Source organism: Rattus norvegicus, chromosome 2 (assembly GCF_021556685.1).
Source record: "Rattus norvegicus strain SHRSP/BbbUtx chromosome 2, alternate assembly SHRSP_T2T, whole genome shotgun sequence".
Taxonomy (NCBI): Eukaryota; Metazoa; Chordata; class Mammalia; order Rodentia; family Muridae; genus Rattus; species Rattus norvegicus.
Window position 1 is genome coordinate 17,668,646 of NC_141535.1, and position 24,289 is coordinate 17,692,934.

Genomic DNA, 24,289 nt, shown 5'->3' on the forward strand with positions numbered 1-24,289 from the left:
TGGAAAATGAATTTACATATTTATCTTTTAGTTAACAGCAAGAACATCATGTAAAAATATTGTGCATAAACACATTGCCAGCACTATAAATCACTACAACAACAAAATTAGTATACTATATTCTATGACTTGGATGAGATTCCCTCAAGGGTTCTTAAGGTTTGATGTCCATATAGTGATACTAGGAAGCAGTAAATAAAGATAGACCTCAGATTAGTATACACAAGGTCCTAAGTTCATTGCACAGTGCTGAAAGGGGGCAAAGTGGCAGACCCTTTAAGAAACAAAACCTAGGGGAAAATACTGGGTTCACTGGGTTCATTGTTCACTGGAGGCACTAATAGGAGTCTTAGAGGTAGCTATCTCCTGAGTGCACTGTTCTAAAAGTGTGGCTACCACACTGTTTGAGTCATTCTACATAAAGCCACTTCTCTCCCACTTGTCTGTTGTTTTGTGCTATAGTCACCACCAGGATTTCTAACAGTAGCATGCAGATGGGACAGTCCAATCATGAACTTTCATTCTCTTAAGCCACCACCTAAATATACCTCTTCTGTTTAAAAACTATCCAGCCCCCAAATACTTTGTGACAGCAACAGAAAACAAATTAAAATACTATACAATGTAGCAACTGAGTTTCATAGTGCGCACCACAACCCCAGGTTAAATGAGTATGACATTACACAAGAACAACCAATACACATGACTCTACCTGGTTTATTCTGTCACTTGGAAGCAACCAAGATTTCTTTCAATAGCTCAATAAATAATTAAACTAGGATACATTCAGATAATGAAAACTAGTCACTGTTAAAAAGAACTATACTACCCAGTTATAAGGACATGGAAAAATATTAAGTTTACAGTAAGAGAAGCAATCTCATCCTAAAGCTATGGACCGTATGATTACATGATTATGACACTATGGAAAAGCAAAACCATGGAGTCAGTACAAATATCAGTGACTACCAGAAGTCATGCCAACATCTAGAGCTACCCAATGCAACCAAGTCCTAATGTATGCAAGCCATCAGCATAACAGCAGGTGTCCTGCAAGTGACCCACAGAGAACTCCTGACTTTGTAGTACTTATCAGGAATGAACAACCTAAATTCAACTTCAAAGTAATATACACACCACAAGATAACTTTGAAAAAGAAAAAAAAAAAAGCCGAAAAAAAAAAAAAACTATTCTAGGTTAAAGGGAAACTAAAGAAATGTAGCAGTTAAATGTGACTTTTTTGTTGTTGTATTTGGTTTTCCATACAGGGTTTCTCTAGCTGTCCTGTTGACAGGCTAGCCTCAAACTCAGATATCCGCCTGTCTTTGCCTGCAGAATACTGGGATTAAAGGCAAGTGCTAACACCCTGATGACATTAATTTTTTTTATTAGATTTACTTCTTTACTTACATTTCAAATGTTATTCCCCTTCCCGATTTCCTGTCTATAAGCCCCCATCCACCCCTCCTCTCCCCCATACGGGTATTCCCCATACATCCTCCTTACTGCCTCCCCACCCCCTATATTCCCCTGCACTGGGAGTCCAACCTTGGCAGGACCAAGGGCTTTCCCTTCCACTAGTGCCCCAACAAGGCTATTCTCTGCTACATATGCATTTTGAGCCCTGGGTCAGTCCATGTATAGTCTTTCAGTAGTGGTTTAGTCCCTGGAAGCTCTGGTTGGTTGACATTGTTGTTCTTATGGGGCTGCAGACTCCTTCAGCTCTTTCAATCCTTCCTCTAATTCCCTGGGTGGGGGGGGGGGGGGTCCTGTTCTCAGTTCACTGGTTTGCTGCTGGCACTGACCTCTGTATTGGACATGCTCTGGATATGTCTCTCAGGAGAGATCTATATCCAGTCCCTTTCAGCATGCATTTTTAAGCTTCATCAATCTTATCTAGTTTTGGTGGCTGTATATATATGGGCCACATGTGGGCCAGGCTCTGAATGGTTGTTCCTTCAGTTGCTGATCTAAACTTTGTTTCCATATCCCCTCCTACAGACAATTTTTCCCCCTTTTAAGGAGTTGGACCATCCGCATTTCGGTCATCCTTGTTCTTGAGCTTCCTGTGGTGTGTGGATTGAATCTTGGGTAATTCAAGCTTTTGGACTAATATCCACTTATCAATGAGTGCATACCAAGTGTGCTTTTCTGTGATTGGGTTAGCTCACTCAGGATGATATTTTCCAGTTCCAACCATTTGCCTACAAATTTCATGAAGTTATCATTTTTAATAGCTGAGTAATATTCCATTGTGTAGATGTACCACATTTTCTGTATCCATTCCTCTGTTGAAGGGCATCTGGATTCTTTCCAGCTTCTGGCTATTATAAATAAGGCTGCTATGAACATAGTGGAGCATGTGTCTTTGTTGTTTGTTGGAGCATCTTTTGGGTATACACCCAAGAGAGGTATAGCTGGGTCCTCAGGTAGTGAGATCTCCAATTTTCTGAACAACCTCCAGACTGATTTCCAGTCTGGAAACTTCCAAAATTTCCATTAAAGAAGAGGTTAAGGAGACTTTGTTTTGTTGAATATGCAAGCCGCAAGCATTGGTGTAAACAAAGGAAATCAAAAGAAAGGACTAGGGTGCAACTCTATTTGTAAGGGTCTTCAACAAACTGTTCAAAGATATTCACAAAATGGTTTCAAGAATGAGTCTAAGACTTCACTGCACAAGATCATTCTTGAAAGTAATACAAATTTTCAATTTTATGTTACTGGTTTATGCCAGTATTTGTTTTCAGTAGTAACTGATTAGACTGAAATACAGGAGAAGACAGATACATATCTAACATATAAAACAAAGTAAAATTACCTTGAAAACTTAAAAAAGGATTTTATGGATCTCCCACATACCCTCATCACAATATGTAAACCTTCCTATGGCCTTCCAAACACTGTAAGCATCTACTTTATTACATTTTTCTTCTATTGATTTTCCCACAGGTACATAAGATACATAACATGTCCACAAAACTTAGTACTAATTGGTCCAAGGCTAATATGTCTCCACAGCAATCTAAGCTTCTGTGTAATTCTGATACTAAACTAATCAATGCTTTTGTTGTCACTGTAAAACACAACTGACATGGATAAATAAAGAAGCTCACTAATACTGGTCTGTTTTATACTCAAAAAGAAACAAAAGTATCTAAGTGAAATAATGTGTCTAAGAATTTCTATAAGCTGCTGCACATTACATAATCAGACCTGTCTCAAAACAATGACCCAGAACAAAAGGAAACACATAATTAAATTCTATTATATTAACAAAAGTGACACTTAACAACATTAACAAAGTAAAAGATACAAATTACGAACACCAGGAATAAAAAAAAGAATATCATTATATGCCAATTGTTCGGAAAATATTTAGCATAGATGAATGCTATCAATAGCTTCATAGCTAAATGATAAATACTACATGCTTCCCATGAAAGCATAAGGACCTGAGTTCTAGCCACATTAAATAATAATAATTTTTTTAATCTGGGCACATTGGCACATACGTACACTATAAGCAAGTGCTTGGGGGAGGCCAGGAACAGGCAGACTGTCCAGACGCTTTGGCTGGCCGGTCAGCCTAAGCTACTTGTAGAGGTCCAGCCAAAAAGAGACACTGTCTCAAAAACAAGATAAGCTGTGCCCAAGAAAGTACATCCAAGATTATTGTCTGGTTTCCATTGCACTCATGCATGCATGCAAGAGCACAGACACACACACACACACACACACACACACACACACACACGCACGCTCACGTGCATGCACACGCACAAACCTATATACATGCATTCACTATACACACAGGAATTAGAGAATTGTGTAATTTATATTCATAATCTAAGCCAACTAGAATATAAATGCATCAAAAATCATATGCAACTAAAATAAAATTTATATTTATATTAAATTCCTAATTCAAGACTTTTTTAAAAATCCAGGGCCAGATAGTGTCACTGATGAATTCTACGAAATATCTAAAATCAATCAATAGAAATATTTCATAAACTTCCAAAAAATGCAGGAAAGAAAACTTTCCATATTATGAGGTCAGAATTGTTCAGATACTAAATGCTACAAGAATACTTCCAACATCTCCAAAATTTGCAAATTACATCTCCGTGACTTATTCTAAGCACAAATTCTTAGACTTAACATTAAAAGCACAGTCTATAAAAACTGAAGAGGCAAAGGCAACCTACAGGCTGAGAGAAAATCTTTGTGATGCACACAGACAAAAAGTAAATAACTAAAATTTAGAATACATAGAGAACAATTGAAACTTAACAAAACTCTAAGCCTAAAAGAGAATTTTTTTAAATGGCCATCAAGATGGCTTAGCAGGTAAAAGCACCTGCTACCAAACCTGACAATCTAGGACCTACACTGTGAGAGAACCAACTCACATGAGCTGTCTTCTTAATTTTCCTTGTGCAACATGGGACCTAAAAATGTACTCACAACTGAAAGGAAAAGTGTAATTTAAAGATTGAGTTATTAGTTTATGTAGCAGTACTAGAAATAATAAACCACTCGAAATGGGACAAAGAATATATTTCACCAGAGAGTATAAGTAGCAAATAAGCTCATGAAAATATTTAACAATTAAATTATTCATTAGGAAACAGTTCATTGAAATTCTAATGAGTTCTAAATGAAATTCTAAATGAACATTTATCAGAAAGCCTAAAATTAACAAAAAGTGATACCAAATGCTGGTGAAGATACAGAGAAACAGGATCATTTGTACGTTGCTGGTGGGACTGTAAAAAGATAAAGCAGAGGCCGAAGAGAAGGCTTCAGGTCCCATAAAGACGTAAACAGGCATGGCTGTGGGCATCTATAAGCCCTGTGCTGTGACTGGCAAAGAGAGGACCGCTGGGGCTCACTGGTGGACAACCTAGCTCCAGGTTCAATGGGACTCCCTGTAGCAAGGGAATAAGGCAGAGTGTGACAGAATAGGACACACACAGGAACAATATAAACATGTTAGAAAACAGAGGGCAGCTCCTTACAGAAAGCAAACATGCACTTACCATACAATCCAGCAACTGTATTCATGGGCATTTATTTAGTATAACAAGGAATTTTTGTTCACATAAAAACGCACACATAAATGTTTAAAGCAGTTTTTTTTTTTCATAGTAACCTAAACTAAAAAGACTCAAATGTTCACCAATGTCTGAATGGTTACATTGTATCTTTTGTGAATACCACATATCATGAAGACTATTTGACCATGAAAAGGAACAAAATATTGGTATACTGAACAGTATAGTTGAAGTTGAACCGCATTTTCCTGAGTGACAAATGCCAATGTTAAACATACTAGGGTTCCTTTTATATAACCTCCTTTAAACAAACAAACAAACAAAAATGAAAAGCAGGTAAGTAGTTGCCAGGGGTTGAGAAAGGGGGGAAGAGGTTAGTCACATAGCACATCACAGGCAGCCTGGAGATAACAAAACTATTCTCTACCTCCAATGTGGTGATAATTACATATAGCTACACATGTAACAAAACTGAACAGGATTAAATACACACATACACTGCTAATGAAACATGAATAGCTGTTTTATGTTAGTTTCTTGCTTTGAAGTTGTACTTTAGTTACATAAAATATTACTATTGCAGCATAGCCAAAACCTGCACATTCTTCTCTGTCTCCAGGTTCTCCCTGACCCCTCCCATCCATGTACCCTGCTAGATTTGGCTCCCATATCCCACATCCAGTGCCCCAGCCTAGTCTAGCCACCCAGGCCTGCTCAGAAACCAAGTTCTAGGCTCCCATCCAGACTGGTTCTGCCTACCCAGTCCACACCATATCCAACCTCTCAACCCAGCCAGATCTACCACCACAGTCCAAGCTTAGACCAAAATGCACATCCTGTACACCAGCCCAGACTCCTGTCTACCTAACTTCATTCCACCCAAACAATTCATTCACTAGACTCAATCTCCACGAGCATCCTCTCTTCTGACCTAACCTGCTCTGTCCATATCAACTTTAGAACTGATAAATGAAGTTCACATGCCCAGATCTCATCCCCAAATTAGGAACAATATGAAATATCAAGCCAGTATCTCTTCTCCCAAATCTACCATTTCTGTAGAAATGTCAACCAATGAGAATTATCTGAGACAGAATTTTAAAGAAAAATCGTAAATTTCATCAAAAAAAATTCAAGAAGACACACACAATGAATTAATTTAAAAAAAAAACAGCCCACTGAAATTAAAAGAATGAACTTAAGGAAAATGAACACTTGAGTGATGCTCAAGAAAACACATGGAGATTGATGGGGAGCACACAGACAGTTTAGGACTTAGAAAAGAACTCAATAGATATAAACTACAAAGAAGGCTCAAGCTAAAACGAAGATGGAACTGAAAAAACCAAAATCCAACTAGAAAACTCAAAGGAGAACTAACAGAGACTTTAAAGAATCAAGTACAACATTTTAAACAAAATGTAGTTTAGATCTGCATAATCAAGAATAGGTACAAATATCATAAAGTTGAAAATGTAACTTTTATTCTCCTATAATTATTGTCTCTCAGGTCTGCTAATATAGACCTAGTCTTGGAAGCTTCCAGCCTCTATACAATCTTATCTAGACCTAGAATAGTTTTAGCCTCCAAGACTTAATGCTGAATAACCTCACCCTTTCTTGTTCTTTCTGAATTCTGTTGGGCTACTTCAATTCAGCTATTCTGGCTCAAACTCCTCTCCAAGCCGACTGATTCAGTCTGGCTTCTTTCTAAGCATCTGACTGAATTACTCTGCTTGGCCTCACACTAACTTTGGCAATCTGTTCGAATCTTCTGCCTACTTCTCATTTCCTGGCTCATTCTGTCTCCACCTGCATCTAGCTTCAATCTACCTCTGTAAAACTCTCCTAGTAAAACTGGCTCCTTTTTCTCCCTGCATTGTTCCCTCAAGTAGCTTCCCTTTCCTTTCTCTTCTCAAATGAGAGTTGGGCATCGCCTATTCTGTCAAGTCTTTCTCTGATTCATCACTTTGTCTACCACTCAGTTATCATTTTCAAAGATGGGTGTTTCCTTCTACAGACTAATTTTACCTTTACTGTTTGGAATTAAAGGTGTGAGCTAAGGGCTGAGCCAAACCACAATTAGAAACAGGTTTTTTCAGTAAATAACCTCAGAGTTTACTGTATGATCAAATATCCTGCAGCATAAAGTGAAGGTCGGTGTTACAGGACCTTTTGCCTAAGGTCATACTTACTCTCCTAAACTGTCGCTACGGAGGAGTGATACATATATATTATAAAAGAAATAATTAATGTACTATTATGACCTAAATAATAAGTGCTTGCGATTACATAAATAATACTATTTTGTAAGATTTCTCAGGGTAGACACCAAAAGCAATGCACAAACTCTGGACTGAGACATTCTTTCTAAATGAAGTATTCTTTATAATGTTATATCATGTGTCCTTTCTAAGCTAGTTTATATATCTAATAATTCCCATTTGTGAAGTGTACCTGTCTCTCTTTTTTTATTCACTTTCTGCACAAATCCATCACACACACACCCTCTGTATGTTCTCCATACCATAGTGGATCTCTGTCCTCTGTGTTTCATGTGTGTTCTGTGCTATGTGTGCTCTGAGGCCAATGCCCTCAGTAGCCAACTCAGGATAAGCTACATAAAGTTCCAACCAGAATAAATTACAACACATTCATTGTATATTCTTCATTGAAATGAGGCTTAACTGACTTTGGAAAAACATTAGTTAAAAAAAAAAAAAAAACTCGGGTTAGGGATTTAGCTCAGTGGTAGAGCACTTGCCTAGGAAGCGCAAGGCCCTGGGTTCGGTCCCCAGCTCCGAAAAAAAGAACCAAAAAAAAAAAAAAAACAAAAAAAAAACAAAAAAACAAAACTCAAATACTTACAAATAAATGGATCAGGCACAAGACAAAATATCAGGCCAGAAAGATAAATAAAGGATCTAAACCAAATACACAAGAAATAGGAAATTTAAAAAATAAATAAATATTTTTTTAGAAAATGAAAGAAGCATATAAGAAATATAAGCTACCATGAAAAGACCGAAAGTTCAAGGAAATAATCCCAAATTAAGGGGAAAACATACACATAGTGACACAAGAGGCACAGAGAGCACCAAACAGGCAAGACCAGTCAAGAATAGCTCCACTGCCTCTCATACACCAAACGCTAACTATAAAGAACAAAGAAACTATGCTGAAGGCTGCAAGAGTAACATACACACACACACACACACACACACACACACACACACACACACACACACACACACGAAAACATAATAACAGCTTGTTTCTCAATGGAAACTTTGAAAGGCAAAAGAACCAAGAACAATGCACTCCAAGTCCTAAAAGACCAGATAAGACTAATATACTCTGCAAAACTATCTACCATAGTTCAAGAAGAAACTTTCCACAATAGATACCAACAGCCAAAACAAAACATTTTACATCAAACAAAGACTAAAAGAAAGATAGAAGGTAATATTTAGGGCTGAAGAGAAGAATGAGCACAGCCAAGAGACTGTGGGAAGACATACAAAGCTATAATTGTACACACACAAAGTACTACTAAGATCACACCACCACCAAAAAGGATGACCACTATTAGCACACACATTTCAAAGACTATAAATATCAATACCCTCAATTCTTCAAGAAAAAGACAGAGGCTGACTGAATGGTCCAAGAAACAAAACCCATCTGTTGTCTATAAGAAACGTGACCTAGCTTTAAACACTGGCACCAACTTAAAAAATGGACAAAAGTACTCCAACCAAATGGGACCAGGAAACATGTATATATCTATCCTAATATCTGTCAAAATGATCTCATACTAAAACTAATCAGAAGAAATAAATGGGGGAACACTGTATTCTAATCAAACTAACAGTTAAATAAGACATTACTAACCTGAGCATGTATGCACCAAACTCTGGAGCATCCAATTTCACACAGACAGTAGTACTACAGGACTTAAAGACATAGATTTAAGATCAATTCATTACTAGTGGGTGATTTCAAAATCCCATTTTCTCCATTAAACAGTTCATCTGAACAACAGCAAAAAAATGAGGGCATTTAAACAGAGGACATCATAGTAAATGAACTTAACTGATATCTACTTAATACTCTATTGAAACAGCTAAGAATACAAAAAAAAAAAAAAATCCGCTAGTAACACACAAACCCGTGGAGATTAAACAGTTATTTAAGGAATGATAAATAGGTCAAAGAAGACAAGGAAGACATAAAACAAAATCTCAGAACTAAATGAAAATGAAAACAGCACACCAAAACCTCTGGGACACAGTGAAAGCACACCTTTAAGAGAAAATTATAGTCCTAAGTGGCTCCATTAAAAAAAAAACAAACAAAACATAATAAACACAACTCAGAACAAAAATTAATGAAATAGAAAAAAACAATTACAAAGAATAAATGGATCTAAGACATGTTTTCTTGAAAAGATAACTAATATTGACAGGCCTTTGGCCCCAAAATATAGGTTAAGAGGGAAATATTACAAAAGACACCTAAGAAATGCAGAATAATATAAAATATCATAAAAGAAGAAATTCAGAAGAATTCTACCAGAATTTTAAAGATCCACAGCCAACCCTTCTTGCTTCTTAAATTATTCAAAAAGAAACAAGAAGCGGCAGCAGGCACACTTCCATCATTTTCTATGAAAGCCGCTGTCACTCTAATACCAGGAAAAGACACAATATTCTGTAGACACATGGGCTCAAAAATATTCAATAAAATACTCACAAACAGAATAACAATGTCTATATCATGAGCAAGTTGGCTTTTACCCCTTAGTACAGAGATGGTTCAACATACATAAGCCAAAAAATAAAATAAGGCACATAGATTTTAAGAAAAAAATCACATGATCAAATCAAAATTCAACACATCATAATATAAGTTAAGAGAATGTAGAACTGGAAAGAACATACCTCAATATAATAAAAAGTTATACATGGGAAACCTACAGGCAATATAATCCTAAATTGAGAAAAGCTTTAAAAATCCCAGTGAAATTAAGGAAACAGGATATCTACTATCTTCACTCCTTTTCAAAATTGTGTTTGAAATACTAGCTGAAGCAATAGAGCAGCAAACGGAAATTAAAGGGACACAAACGGGAAGAAGTCAAGGTACTATTTATAGATAACACTCTACCATACATTAGAGATTCCCGAAACTCTACCAGAAAATTTCTAAGAACTCAAAATAAATTTGCAATGTGGCAAGATAAAGAATCAACTTGCAACACCTTTTCTATATACCTACAAAAAAACACATAGAAGGAGGCCATGGACATACTACCATTCATAACAGCCTTGAGGAAAATAAAATATCTAGGAATAAACCTAACCAAGGAAGTGAAAGACCTGTACAATGAAACTAAATCTCTGAATGAGCTAGAAACAGACACTAGAAAACGGAAAGACAACTCATGCTCAAGGATTGGTAGAAATAACACTGTCAAAATGGCTATCATACCAAAAAGATATTTACTGAGCCCCTGAAACTGCTAAAAGAAAATATAAGCAATACCCTTCATAATAAAAGTATGGGAAATGAATAGGCTTCCATTTGCCCAAGAATTAAGGCCAAAAATTAACAAATAGGCCATCATGAAACTTAAAAGCTTCTGCACAGCTAAAAACAAAAAACAAATGACAAAAAAAAAAAAAAAATCAATCAACTAGGTGAAAAGGAATCCCACAGAATGTGAGAAAATCCTTGTCAACTATTCATCTGACGGTAGGTATATATCAAAAATATATAAGGAACTTCAAAAACAAGAAGTCAAAACAAATGACCCATTCAGAAGTGGGCCTAGGATCTGAACAAAAAAAAACAAAAAAAAACAAAAAAAAAAACCACAAGTTAAGAAATGTCTTTTAAAATGTTCATCATTGTTAGCAATAGGGAAACACAAATCAAGACAATTTTGAAAGTTCATCGTATCCCAATCAGAATGCCAAAGATCTGCAAAACAAATGATAACAAGAACTGGAGGGATGTGGGAAAAGGAACTGTCATTCACAGATGGTAGGACTGCAAACCTGTCCAGACACTGGACGACCCTGTGGATAATTCTCGAAAAGTTAAAAATAAATCTGCCGCATGACCTAGCTAACTCCTTGGATTATGTTCAAAGAGCACACAAAGAAAATCACACTGCAAAGATAACTTTTCTCAACCATGTTCACTACTGCCCTATTCACAAAAGCTAGAAAATCTAATCAACCTAAAAGTTTACAACCAATAGGAATAATGAAAACATGGTCCACATGCCATGTAACGCTATGCAGCAGGGAAAAAAACAAAATAATGAACTCTGCAAGTGAATGGATAGAACTAGAAAAGGTTATATTGAGTGAGGTACCCCCGATCCAGAAATGCAAAGGTCATATGTTCTCTCACTGGACGCTCTTATGAGCCAAATGTTCAGATATGATTGTATATGGATATCTGGGGGTAACTGTAAAAATGAAGTAAAAGGGACCATTGCCAAGGTGGGGAGATAGGGAAGCAATAGAGAGGAAGGAAGGGTTTAGGGAAGAGTTAGGGAGATAAATACAGGACAAGGAGAGAGGAGTGCAAAATAACAGTAAGGATGCTGAAACGTTACAAAGAACCATACTACTAACTACCTAAAGACAGAAGAAAAATCTTATAATGCTCATACATGGTCACATCTGAGCTGGCAGTATTCCCTGCAAGGGCTAAAGATCATCTAACAAAAACCCAACAGTAGGCATGAGAAACCCTATTTTAAGTTGTTAGTCAAACTTGTCCCAGACTCCCGAAACATTACAGGCTACTGCTATTGCTTTTATTTGCCCTAAACAGCCTAAATACAACTATTTAGTCTCACATGGGCAGATGAGTGTAGTTCTTACCCCTCATTAAGACCTCTCTTTGCAACTCAGACCACAGAAAACCATAACCAATCAAAACATAGAGTTGTAGAGCCTAGTCCCAATGTATACATCTATAAAACATCTCCTGAACCTAAAGTTCAGGGAACATTGCTAGGAGGGGGCAAAGCTCTAAGAGTCAGAGAACCAGAGGTTTGCTATGAGGTTCCGTCTTCTAGCTTTGTCTGAAGCTACACTATAAAGGCTCACCAACATAACTGCCTAAACCTCAGGTGAACGTGAACAAGAGCAGACATGCTAATGTCAATTGGGGAAGGCCCAGCAGGCCTCAACCTTATAAATACAGGCGAGTAAGGAATGCTGAAAGGGAGAAAGTATCAGTAATGCAAGCATATATACAACTAAGATTACCCAAATTGAGCAGGTCCCAATACTTAGAAATATATATGTATATAGATGTAAAATATATACTTAGAAATATATATGTGGGGTTGGGGATTTAGCTCAGTGGTAGAGCGCTTGCCTAGGAAGCACAAGGCCCTGGGTTCAGTCCCCAGCTCCGAAAAAAAGAACCAAAAAAAAAAAAATATATATATATATATGTATATTTATGTAACAACAGTTACTAAAAAAGAAGACATCATGAACGTGAAAGAGTACAAGAAGGTAGGGTTTGGAGGGAGGAAAGGGTAGGTGAAATGATACAATTTTATCGTAATCTCCAAAAACAAAACATTAACTTTCAAAAAGCATGGAACCAAAAAGTTAAAAAAAAAAAAAAAAACTAAGTTAAAAAGGTGACTGCTTTGTTGTTATTTTGGTTTGAGGCTAAGTCTCACTACAGAGCTCTGTCTGTCCTATGAGCTCACTATATAGACTAGACTGGCCCTCAAACTCAAGAGATTGCCTGTTTCTGCCTCCTGAGTTCTGGGATTATAGGCATGCACCGCCATGCCTGCCTCAGTGATTGCTTTCTTAGTGTCAAATTAACCCATAATCTTAAGAGAAACATTATCTTAAAGCGTGAAAGATCACTATTTTGACAGTACAGGACATAGTATATAGTTATGTTATAACAAGGTTCTTGATAGTGAGCTCAGTCTAATGAGTTACACCTACAAAAAATACATGCATTAAAAGGAAATCTTTCTAAGTCCTTTTCCTTGGTTAAGGCAGATAAATTAGATAATGAAGATGTTAAAAGGAAGACTGAGGATGGTAAAAATGACTCAGCCTGTAAGAACACCTGCCCCCAAGCCTGCTGAGCTAAGTTCAATCCCTAGGGCTCACATGGTGGTAACAAAGAAGCGGCTCCTACAAGCTGTCTTCTGATCTCCTACACATACTGTGGTGTGTATACACCCATAAATGCAAACATCCACATAAAAAATAGGAAAACATTTAATTAAAAAATATATATCTACACATAGACTATATCCCACTCTCAGGTGTCATCCAAAAAATTCTTTTGAGCAGTGAATAGCAGTTAATGCAGAAAATCACAAATGGTCTAAGTATAGAGAATATGTGTCTGTGAAGTGCTCAGCCATAAACCAGACATATATATCATATACTCCTCCAAGGCTAAGAAACATCTTAGAATAGGGGAGGGAAAGAGGCAGAGGTTAGGGGAAGCCTGGGTCAAAATTGTTATCTTCTGTTATCTATAATACTGTTATCATGAACTCAAAGCAGCTGTGACAGCCTGCACAAGGTCAGGAGAATCAACATTCTGGTAGAGTGGTACCTACCTCTAGTTACTACTGACAGGTGACACCTTCTGGTGAAGAAAGAGTCAGATCTCTTTAAGGACATGGTTTCTGTTAAGTCAGCCATGCCCTAGTGGATGGCCTGACACCTATGCATATATGGGCATCACAAATCAAAAGCAATAGGCTGAGAGGAGGCATAAAATTGACAAAGACTGGAGGTGGATCTAGTAGTAGTTAAGGGAAGGAGTGTAAGGCATCAAAATGCATAATGTATTGTATGCATAAATGAAAGTCTTAAAGGTAAAAAAATACTGTAATAAAAAGATTAACTAAATGTTAAAACACATAATACAGATAATTTGCTGTAGTAATATCCCATCCATAGGATTTTCCAAAGCTACTATAATCATGTGAAGGGTCTTCTCAAACAATAACAGAAATTATTTTAAATTTATTTCCATTTTTTAACATAATCTACTTCCATGCCACCCTGAATGCGCCATATCTTGTCAACATAAATATAGCCAAAAGGGAAATGTCAGTGACAGTGAAAAAGCAATGTTTATTTAATCGGCTCCAAAAAATCACCCAATCAATTTTAATAGAGATTGCCATTAAAAACTGAAAGAAAAAGAAAACAACAACAAACAAAGCACCAATCTCAGGAGCCTGAATTATAAGTGCTGTATCACTGTTCTGCAAGCTAGAAATTAAAAGACCAAGGTGCTAGCAAAATTGGCTTCTCTCTTTGGCTATGAATGGTAAACTTGTCAGTGTCCTAACATGAACTATCATCTGTATGTGCACACTCCCAGCATCTCTTCCTAAACCCAGCAGTCCTGCTGGATTTGTAAGCCATGCTATTCATGATCTTATTAAAGAAGCACAGTAGATGCTGAGTATCCCTAATCTGAACACCAAATCTTTAAATGGATTCAAATTCAGGATGTTCAATTGGTACTTATAAAATTCATATACTTATTTCAGAATTTGAAAAAATAAAATTTGAAATACTTGTCCCAAGTGTTTAGGATACCATACTTGGTTCCAGTTCCATCACTCAAGTTTCCCAAATATCACATATTAGTGTAACAGCAATTCTCACTGTACTTATAAAAACTAAGTCAAACAGTCCATAAGTCAGGCAAGATGGTAGGGCCTGTAATCCCAGCAGTCAGGAGCAAGCGAAGTAAGAATTCAAAGCCAGGGCAAGCTGAACTACATGGCAAGAGAAAGGAGGAGGGGGGGGGGGGGACGAATCTCTACAAATGATTAGTAAATTCAGGGTACTAAGCCTTTGCCTTGCTACCCCTCAAAACAAAACAAAGCTAACAGTTTGATTTTTCTGAAGCTAAACATCTGAAAATTAAGAGAACAAGATCCCATCTTTGACCTATCATTAACTAGTAATGTGAATGTAAGTAAGCTACTGGGATTCCCTCAGACATTAAATGTATTTTGTATCCTGAATACAATTATCAACTATCAATACCACAAAAGATAATCATCAAACTTTCTTTAAAAAAAAATTCAATGAAATTATGGTAAGAAATTCCAATATCCTTCTTTCATTTATTTTCATTATTTTAATTCTTCAACAACTATACTCTGAATTTGTAAAGATTGCCTATACATCTCTATAGACTAATTTTTATCTTACTTCTCTGAACAATCCCTCATCTTCCAACTACATTTTATATTTATACTTCTTTTTCCCCTGTGATGTTCATTTTTAACTCACTTAAAAATAAATCACCAAAATGCCTCAAATCCTGTTGAAATATATTAAGACATACAAAGAGGTGATAATTAAGCTGTTATAATAACTTAAACTCACTCCAAAACATAACACACTCCATGTAATTTCAAGGTTCTACACCTACCATACAAGTATCTACACATTCAGACAATGCACCATAACTTACACTGATACTCAGTATGGTCTTAAAAACTATTAAGACAACAGAAGCAAAAATATACATGTAATTATATTTTATATTTAATAATATAATATATATGGTAATGAATGCATAAATGAAAGGCAATTCACCATGTAATGCTTATGGAAGCAATTTGGATTTGCCTTTTCTCTTACCCTGTATCTCCCACGAGAAATAGTCTCAGCATTGACAACTATAAAACCAAACTTTGGATCAACTACAAAGATGCTCTATATCCTACAACATCGCATATCCAGCCAGGATTTAATCTGTTAGATAAAAAACAACAAACTTATCTTAATTTGCAATTTGCTTGCTTTAATTTCAAAGATGTCTTAAAAATGCATTTCCCTTTGACTTATTATTGATGATTGTTTGATTAGTATACTTATTTTAGATATTTAACATCATGGTAAAAATTAGGCAAAAGGGGGTCAAGAGTGGAAAGTATTTCTGAAACCCTATTCTAAAGCAGCACTTGAGCTGGGCATATGGTACACACCTACAATTCAAGTACTGGTAACCCTGTACCAGCCAGCACCACATTGTAAGAGCTTATCTCAAATAAGTAAATAAAAAAGTAGGTAAAACTGTTATTCTAGTCAGTGAGGTGGCCATCCCTATAATCTCAGCTACTCAGGATGCTCCAACAGGATGAACATTTGAGCTCATAAATTCATTTTAAAAAAAAAGTAATCATAAAATAATTAGCTAATAAGGATAGAATTACTAGACCATTCATGAAAAGAAAATTATATTGTTATTTGGGGGAGGGGTTATTTATTTATTGGAACATAGTAAATAAATGTGCTGGCTGCTAGCCTAGCCAAAATAAATTTGAGCTCAAGGTTTGGAGAGAGTCCTAGCTTCAAAGAAATAAGAAGAGAAATGTCAGAGAAGAACACTTGACAGTTTTTATGTACCACACAAACCCAGTCATGAGCATCAGCACATACTTGAGGACACACCAAGTAGAAGAGATGGTAATGGAACCACTAAGTAGAAGACCTAGAGGACCTGTGACAAGAAGAATAAAGCTTATTTTAAAAAGGAAAAGAAGAAATGGATTTGTATACTTAGTAGTTAATTTTAAAAGCATACTAGAAAATTTGCCTAGTAACTCACTGGCAAATATTTTGTCTACTACATGTAAAGCCCTGGATTTGATTCACAACACTACAAGAAGTATGAAAGTTATATATGACCCAACAGGTTATATTCGGGAATATATATGTATAAACGAATAGAAAAAAATGCATTAAGTAACAATTTTTAAAAAGAGGTCATGGATTTGAAGGAGGGCAGAAAGGACTATATGAAAGGGTTTGGAAGGAGGAAAGGAAGAGAAAAACTAATTAAATTGTAACCTCAAAAATAACAAATATACATATATATGAAATATAGACTTTTTGAATATGAACACTTAGTAAACTTTATATTTATTTCTAAATATATTTTAAAATAATGAAAAATATTAATAGAAACAAAATTTCTCCCAAATAATCATGCTTTTTCTTAAAAACAATCTATATCTTATCATTCAATTTTGCTGTGAATTTTCAATTCCTCTTGAAAGGCCTATTAGAAGCTAGTGAATATAGTGGCTCAAGTCTATTATTTTCCAGTACTTTAGATGCTGAGCAGAATCACCAAAAATCCATGGATAGCTTGGGCTACACAGAGAGTTCTAGGTCATCTTATACTAGAATTCGAGCCTGCCTTAAAAAAAAAATAAAATAAAATAGAATAAAAGGAATCTATTAGAAATAATTTAAGAACATTATTCTGGGACTAGAGAGATTGCTCAGCAAAAAGAGCACTTGCTGTTTCTGTAGAAAAGCAGTATTTGATTCCCATCACCTACAAAACAGTTCACAACCACCAGTAACTCCAGTTCTAGGGAACCTGATGCCCTCTTCTGGCCTCTTGTCACTAGACACTAGCATAGTACATATACATACATGCAGGCAAACACTCATACACATTAAATAAAAATAATTAAATCTTCAAAAGGCTTTAATAAAATTCTAAATATGCCTAACTCAATTACAAAAATGATATAATACTATATTCTTTCAGCAGTAAAAACTATATTTTATCTTAATAAAACATAATTGATTTTTTCAAAAAGGTATACAGTGTGCTGCAATTTTTTAAACCTTTCAGAACATTTCTGGAACAAAGAGCAATAAACAGATACAAATTAGAGAAAAATTAGAATAAAAAAATTACTTTGTGTTAAATAACATTAAAAGAAACACAACATCCTTTCACCATAGCTAGCTAGAATCAAAATAGATCTAAGTTGAAATTTCCAAATGCATCAAAAACAAAGCCTTGTGACCAATGAATTTTCAAATTACAATATAATACAATACCCACACTAGTCAAAAGTGGACTAATATTACAAAATGCCTCCCTAGTTATTTTAAAGTCATTTCTTAAGCCTCTCAAAGAAGCTGACCCTTGAAAAGAAAACTTTCAAAGCGTTCAGAAAGTGTCAATATATGAAGCAAATCTTTTTCCCTAGTATTCACCAATGCTAGTGAAATTCTAGGGGTCAACTATGATTGATGTGAAAGATCTATAAAACATGTTTGGCCTATTATTACTACTTCCCATCTCAACACTTTCCTTTCATCAAGATCAACCTACATTATATATACGTACCCATTTATGAAAAGAACACTTTAAGGAGACAACTCTAACTTATAGGAGGAGAGCCATTTGACCTGATCATGTCACAATCAACTACCAATATTAATTTCCAAACGGAATATGGTATCAGCCACTACCAAAATGCTAAGAGCAAAAATATTTTGTTTACTTTAATGTAGTGTCTTAGATATAGTAAATATATAAAATATATACTTGCATATTACATATAAAATTTATATGTAAATAAATAAATCTAATAATTCTAAGGAACAAGTTAGTATTTAGTCTGGGGGCTCTCAATCACACCTGTAAGTCACAGAACTTCGTTCCTTTCTCTCCTACTTCTCTAAAGAGATGTAGTGTTTTATGAGTGGCAACGCTTCCAGCAAGACATTAAGTATGAGTTTGCAACTTCAGTAAAAACAAAACATTCTGACCAATGAATTTGCAACTTACATTAATATATTCATTTAAATACCTGTACTCAACGCATCTCACTCACTAAGTATCTAACTTCAGCGGGGAGCACTAGAGTTACAATAGACAGCGGCTGCTTTTATAGTGCCAAGTTCTGCTGAATCCCGGACACTATCTCAATTAGGAAGGGGCAGAACCATATCCGGTTCCCACTGAATACAGTTTCCCATGCTTCCCATCTTAAAAACTTTTACGTCTTCCCAGAAGAGCAATAAATATACGAAGACGCCAGGAAGAGTGCCTGTAGGGGAAAATGACTGATCAAATTAAATCGCTATATATGGAACCAGAAACTTCAAAACTTGTCAAACAAATTACAGCCGCAAGAGCACTGTATGTGTTGCCCCTTCTTTCCCACTTCTTCCATGGAGCCAGCTTCCACAATCCCTCAACAGCAGTTTTGACTTACTGGTTAGTTGGAGGTGCGGTCAGCGGTATGGCCACCTCTTCCTCCTCGTATTCTGGTCCATCCAAGGAGTCACCTTCATCCACTGTCCCCAGACCGGAGCCCAAAGGAGGCAACAGAGGAGGAGGCGGCAGAGGAGGGAATCCGCCGCCCGGCCCGAGAGTCTCAGCAGGCAGAGAGAGAGTCCCCTTGGTGAGAGCGATGTCTCCGGCAGGTCCAGCGGCTGCAGCACCCGCCACGCCAGCTGCAGCACCGCCGGTCAGCGCGGCGCCCCCCAGGACACCAGACACCGGCCCGGTCCCCAGGAACCCGGACCCCGACGCGGCTCCCCCACCGAGGGCCGCAGCCAGGTCGGTGTCCGCCAGCCCAGGACACGGGGCGACTGCCATCGGAGGGGCCGCGGGTAACTTTACCCGGCACGCTGCTGGGTAGGCGCTGGAGCCCGTGGCCGCGGCGCCGCCGGTCCCCGCGGTCGCCGGGCCGCCTTCCTCACTGCCCGCCTCGGCCGCCATCATGTTGAAGCCCGCTCTCCCCTAGCTACCCCGCCGCCCGGGAGCCCCGGGGGCCACCAGGCCCGGGCTGCGAGCCGCCCCACCCAGGCGCGTCCCCCTTCAGCTCTCCAGGCAGAGGAAACAACAACAAAAGGAGAGCGCCCGCCGCCGCGCCCCCTCCCCGGGCCACAGCCCAAGCTCCGCAGCGCTGGCTTGCTTACGGGAAGCGACGCGGGCAAAAAAGCCCGGCGCCTGCAGAAACGCTAGGCGAGTCTCGCCGCGCACACCCACACTCACGCGCACACATGCACAGGGGCGCCAAACTTCCTGGCTACGCTAAAGAGGAAGGGAAGCCCGCTGCAGCGGCTGAGGCAGCGCCGCCTCGGCCGCCGCCGCCGCGCCTCAACACCGGGGTTCCGGCCGCCCCCACCGCAGCCACCCCAGGGGCTGCTGGTGCCGCGGCCGCCGCAGCCTCATCTCCGCGGGCCGGAGACCCGAGCGGTGGGAGGGGCGGAGGAAGGGGGCGGGTCCACAGAACCCGACTCGGTAGCTTGCTACCTGCGGCTCTCCGGAGCGAAACCCGGGAGAGAAAGGAGGGCGGGGCCGGGAGGAAGGGAGGGGAGGGGCGGAGGGGAAGAGCCCGGGCTTCTGCGCAGGCGCCTCCCGGGAGCGCGTCCGGACAGAAGAGAAGGAAAAGAAGCCTGGGCAGGAAGCGGCGGGCGCGCGCGGAGGCGTGGCACACTTTCCCACTGAGTGGAATGGGAAGTGTGGGTTGTGGCGTGTGGTCCCTCCATGCCACCCGGATCGGTGCAGGCCTACCTCTCCCGGCTTTGTTAACAGGGAGAGAAGGAAGATAGCTCATCTCCGGGCCGGAGCGACTGGAAGGTCCAGGAGGCGGTGGAAAGGAAAGGTTGATTCCAGGAAGTCCATTTGCAACTTTATAACTTGTAGAAAAATGGCCTTAGTGGCCCGTGCAATCGACAACAAAAGTCAAAACAATATTCATAGTTATTCCTTTCCGTTGCATGATATAAATCACCGTATAAGTTAAGTAAAATAATTTAAACCAAGATCCTGGGACCTAAGAAAACAATGGATGAAAGGAGCCATGGAAAGTCTGAAGTAGACCACTACATAGATCAGTTCTCTTCACCAAATGTCTCTTCAAATACGTGTGCCTGTCAAATAAGTAATGAAGTATGAAGAGGAAAAGTGCCACCGAAGTCATAAATCAATGTATTTTTGTCCTAATTTGTATGCAAAAATCTGCAACACATTACTAAAGACTCACCGGCCGCATGTGCAAACTTGGCAAAATTATCAAACTCAAATCGATGTTAATGTACCCAAGGAAAAGGTTTTGTTTCCCGAATGTGTTTCCCATTCATAAACACACACTCAACTGTTAGTATTGTCTTTTGGTGTTGCCCAGGGAAAGATTTTAGGGCCCTGGTGAATTCCAAAATTATTATCTTGTGTAATTGGTGCACATTTTCCCAAACACAGTAAATCATCTCTAGCTTATCTACAATACTTAGTATAACCTAAATGTCATTTATGTCGTCACTTATAGAATAATAGCAAAAAATCTATACAGGTGGAATTTTTCCAGATATTCTTATATGGGGTATGTGCAACCCACGAATACATAGTTTGCTGATATGAAAGCAGATAGTAAGTATATAAGTAGGCATTCATGTAGAGAGATCGTGCTGGTTGTTTGAAATTTATCAGTGTTAGAAATTTGACCTTCAGGATTCATGTACTACTGTACTGGCTTTTCTGTTCTCCCTGGAGAGTGTCACATTGAATGCCACTGATCATTGGTATTATTTTCTCTGTTAGGTTTGACCAAGCCAACTTGCTAAGAATAGCAAGAGGCTGAGGTAGAATACCACGGAAAAGGGGCAGGGGTACCATTAAGGGACAGGACAAGACAAAGTAAAGACAGGACATTTCCACCATCAGTCTGTGTATTCTTTTAGACCCTGTCTGTAACAGCAATCAAACTGAATTAAACAGCAGTGTTTGCCACTTGTGCAATGTGTCAGCTGAGAAAGTGAAAGTAAATTGTCTAAGGGAGCTGGAACTCAGAGTAAAACTGACCAATAAGGTGTACAAAATTTTTATCAAGAATTTCAGGATCAGAAACTGCACCATTTATGTTTAAACGAGTCCTTCCAGTGATTGTTGACCCACTTAACTTCGAAAGCTGCTGTGCTGTACTATAATATACTAATTAAGGGAGCGATATACAGTAAATTGGAAAACTCTAAAAAGAACAGGTGTCATTCATTAGGTGAATGGGTAACATGTGGGGATCGGTTTGCTAAGGTCCGTGTTCTTCTAAACCAGTCAGCAAGTGGGAACAAGATGAAGCAGATCCATAATTGTTAAAATGATAAGGAAATACTGCTGCTTACAGTATCCTCCTTACAGCAGTTTTCTTTTAAATGTACACTGAAATCCCAATCGGGCCTACTGCTCACTGCATGAACCTCAAGTGCAGCATCCCAATGCCATCCAAGTTAGAATGTAGGTCTCTGGACTGATTGTTTGATTATCTATCAGCATCTCTATTTATCAATCTTCTCGGTGTGTTCAATGCCATTCAAGTCAGGCTTCCTAGTCCAATAGCAGACTTACCTTCACCTTTTCCCAAAATTCGATAGCACTCAAATGTCCACATTTAGTACAGTCTGATACCTCTTAGACACTTACGTATTGTTTCCCAACGACTTTGAAGTATGAGTTACTAAAAAATTTCACTGCAGAAACAACCCATAGCCCATCTTTTCTTCTAGCTTAGTTCTGTTCGCTGCTTTAACAGAGCACCCTTCTTCAAAGCATAAACACTATCTTATATCACTGCACTTCTTTGGAAATTAATTTCTTATCAGCAGGAAGGAACTAGTAAGTCTATTTGAAAAGTGTGTGTGTGTGTGTGGTGTGTGTGTGTGTGTGTGTGTGTGTGTGTGGCAATTCTGTCCTTGGTTCGTCTACTACTGCTTACACACTTGTAATTTCTCTGCATGAGTGTTTTACCTGAATGTGTGCCTATGTCCCATGTGTGTGAGTTGTCTGCTGAACCCAGAATAATGAACTGCACATTTTCCATAGAGGCCGGAAAAGGACTTCAGGAATTGGAGTTGCAGATGGTTGTGAGCTGCCATGTGGGTGCTGGGGATGGAAGCCAGGTCCTATAGAAGAACAGCCAATGGCCTCTCCTGCTGAACCATCCCACTAGCCCCACACTATCTTAGTCTCTGTTATCTTCTATGTTTAGTGTCCTTTTAGTGTAACCAAAATTAATGTTCCTACATCATTTAGTTTTCTCGTTGGCCTCTTTTCTTTTTCTACTTCTCTTATTTTTTTTCCTGCTTATTTCTATTTCATGTGCTTCTGTGTCATCGTATAACTCCCTAAATTTCCTGACAGGAATATACTTCAGTCAAAAACTGAAGAACAATTTTTCTTTAAAAAGCTGAATTATGTGTTTGGAGAGGGAAATGACAAGGATTCTGCAGGAACTCCTGTTAGGTATGATATTATGTAACATCAGCCAACGCAGGGAAGTAAACAGTCTTAATTAAATTCACAGATAGTACTACACAGAGAGGTACTGGAAGGCAGAGTAACTTTTACATTCAGTAAAATAATCCGTTTTATCTGTGATTTTTACAAAAATAACTCGGGTCATTTAGTATTAGTAAATATATTTAATAATAAATACTAAAAACCTAGGAAAAGGCATTCATAAGGAGATATTGAAAGTTTGCAATGATACAAATTCATTTATTCTCATTCCATTGCCAACTCAGATATTAATGTAATTCACTCCAACCTATCTTTGCAATCTTCTGAATATCAAGTTGATAAAAAATCTATTGAGCATAGCAGAGAACTTGAATGTGTTTAAGTAAATATGGGAAGAACTGATAGTGGGACAATTAGGGGAGAAGCAATAAAGTGCTTATATTTGTGTTGAAGAATTCCACAGTATGTCTGTGTATCAGCACATCCTCAGCTGTCCCAACTGGTTCCTGTATTGTTTAAGGTCAAAAGATCTCATTGGCGCAACTAGTTTGAAGAAGCCCTTATTTCAAACCCTGAGATCCCTCACTGCATTTGTTGACCTTGAGTGTTATCCCTCAGAACATGTTTCCTAATTAGGAAGATCTTTTAAAAATAACGTTGTAGGGATCCAGGTTTTGGGAAAGTCTTAGTTGGGTTTCTATTGCTATGAGAAAACATTATGATCGATCTACAAAACAAAGCTTTGTTTTGGAGAATTTGAGTGCAGGATGGTGGCAAAAATAGCTCAGTGACCACATCTTAAACTGCAAGTAGAAGGCAGGAAGAGGGATCACCACCACCACCACTGAGAATGCCAGGAGTCTTTTGAAACCTCAAAGCCTGACCACAGTAACATATCCCCTCAAAGGAGTTCATACCTCTAATCCTTCTCAAACAATTCCACCTGCTAGACAATAAGCATTCAAGTATTTGAGCCTGTTCTTTTTCAAACCACAACATTTCATGCCCTAGCTGCCACAGGCTTGTAGTATACCATAATGCAAATATTTTTATTCTAACATCAAAAGTCCCCATAGCCTTTCACTCTCAACACTGCTTAAAAGTCCAAAGTCTCTTCTGAGACCTAAGG

At 38.2% G+C, this 24,289-nt stretch overlaps 1 protein-coding gene across 1 annotated transcript in view; it reads right to left on the reverse strand.

Annotated features, from left to right (window-relative positions):
• Positions 1-20,104, reverse strand: part of Rasa1 (RAS p21 protein activator 1) — an 82,010-nt gene extending 61,906 nt beyond the window's left edge. Inside the window, 1 exon segment of the mRNA NM_013135.2 lies at positions 19,136-20,104. Coding sequence (NP_037267.2) covers positions 19,136-19,647 — 512 coding nt within the window. The 5' untranslated portion in view covers positions 19,648-20,104.
• Between the last annotated feature and the right edge of the window lie 4,185 nt (positions 20,105-24,289).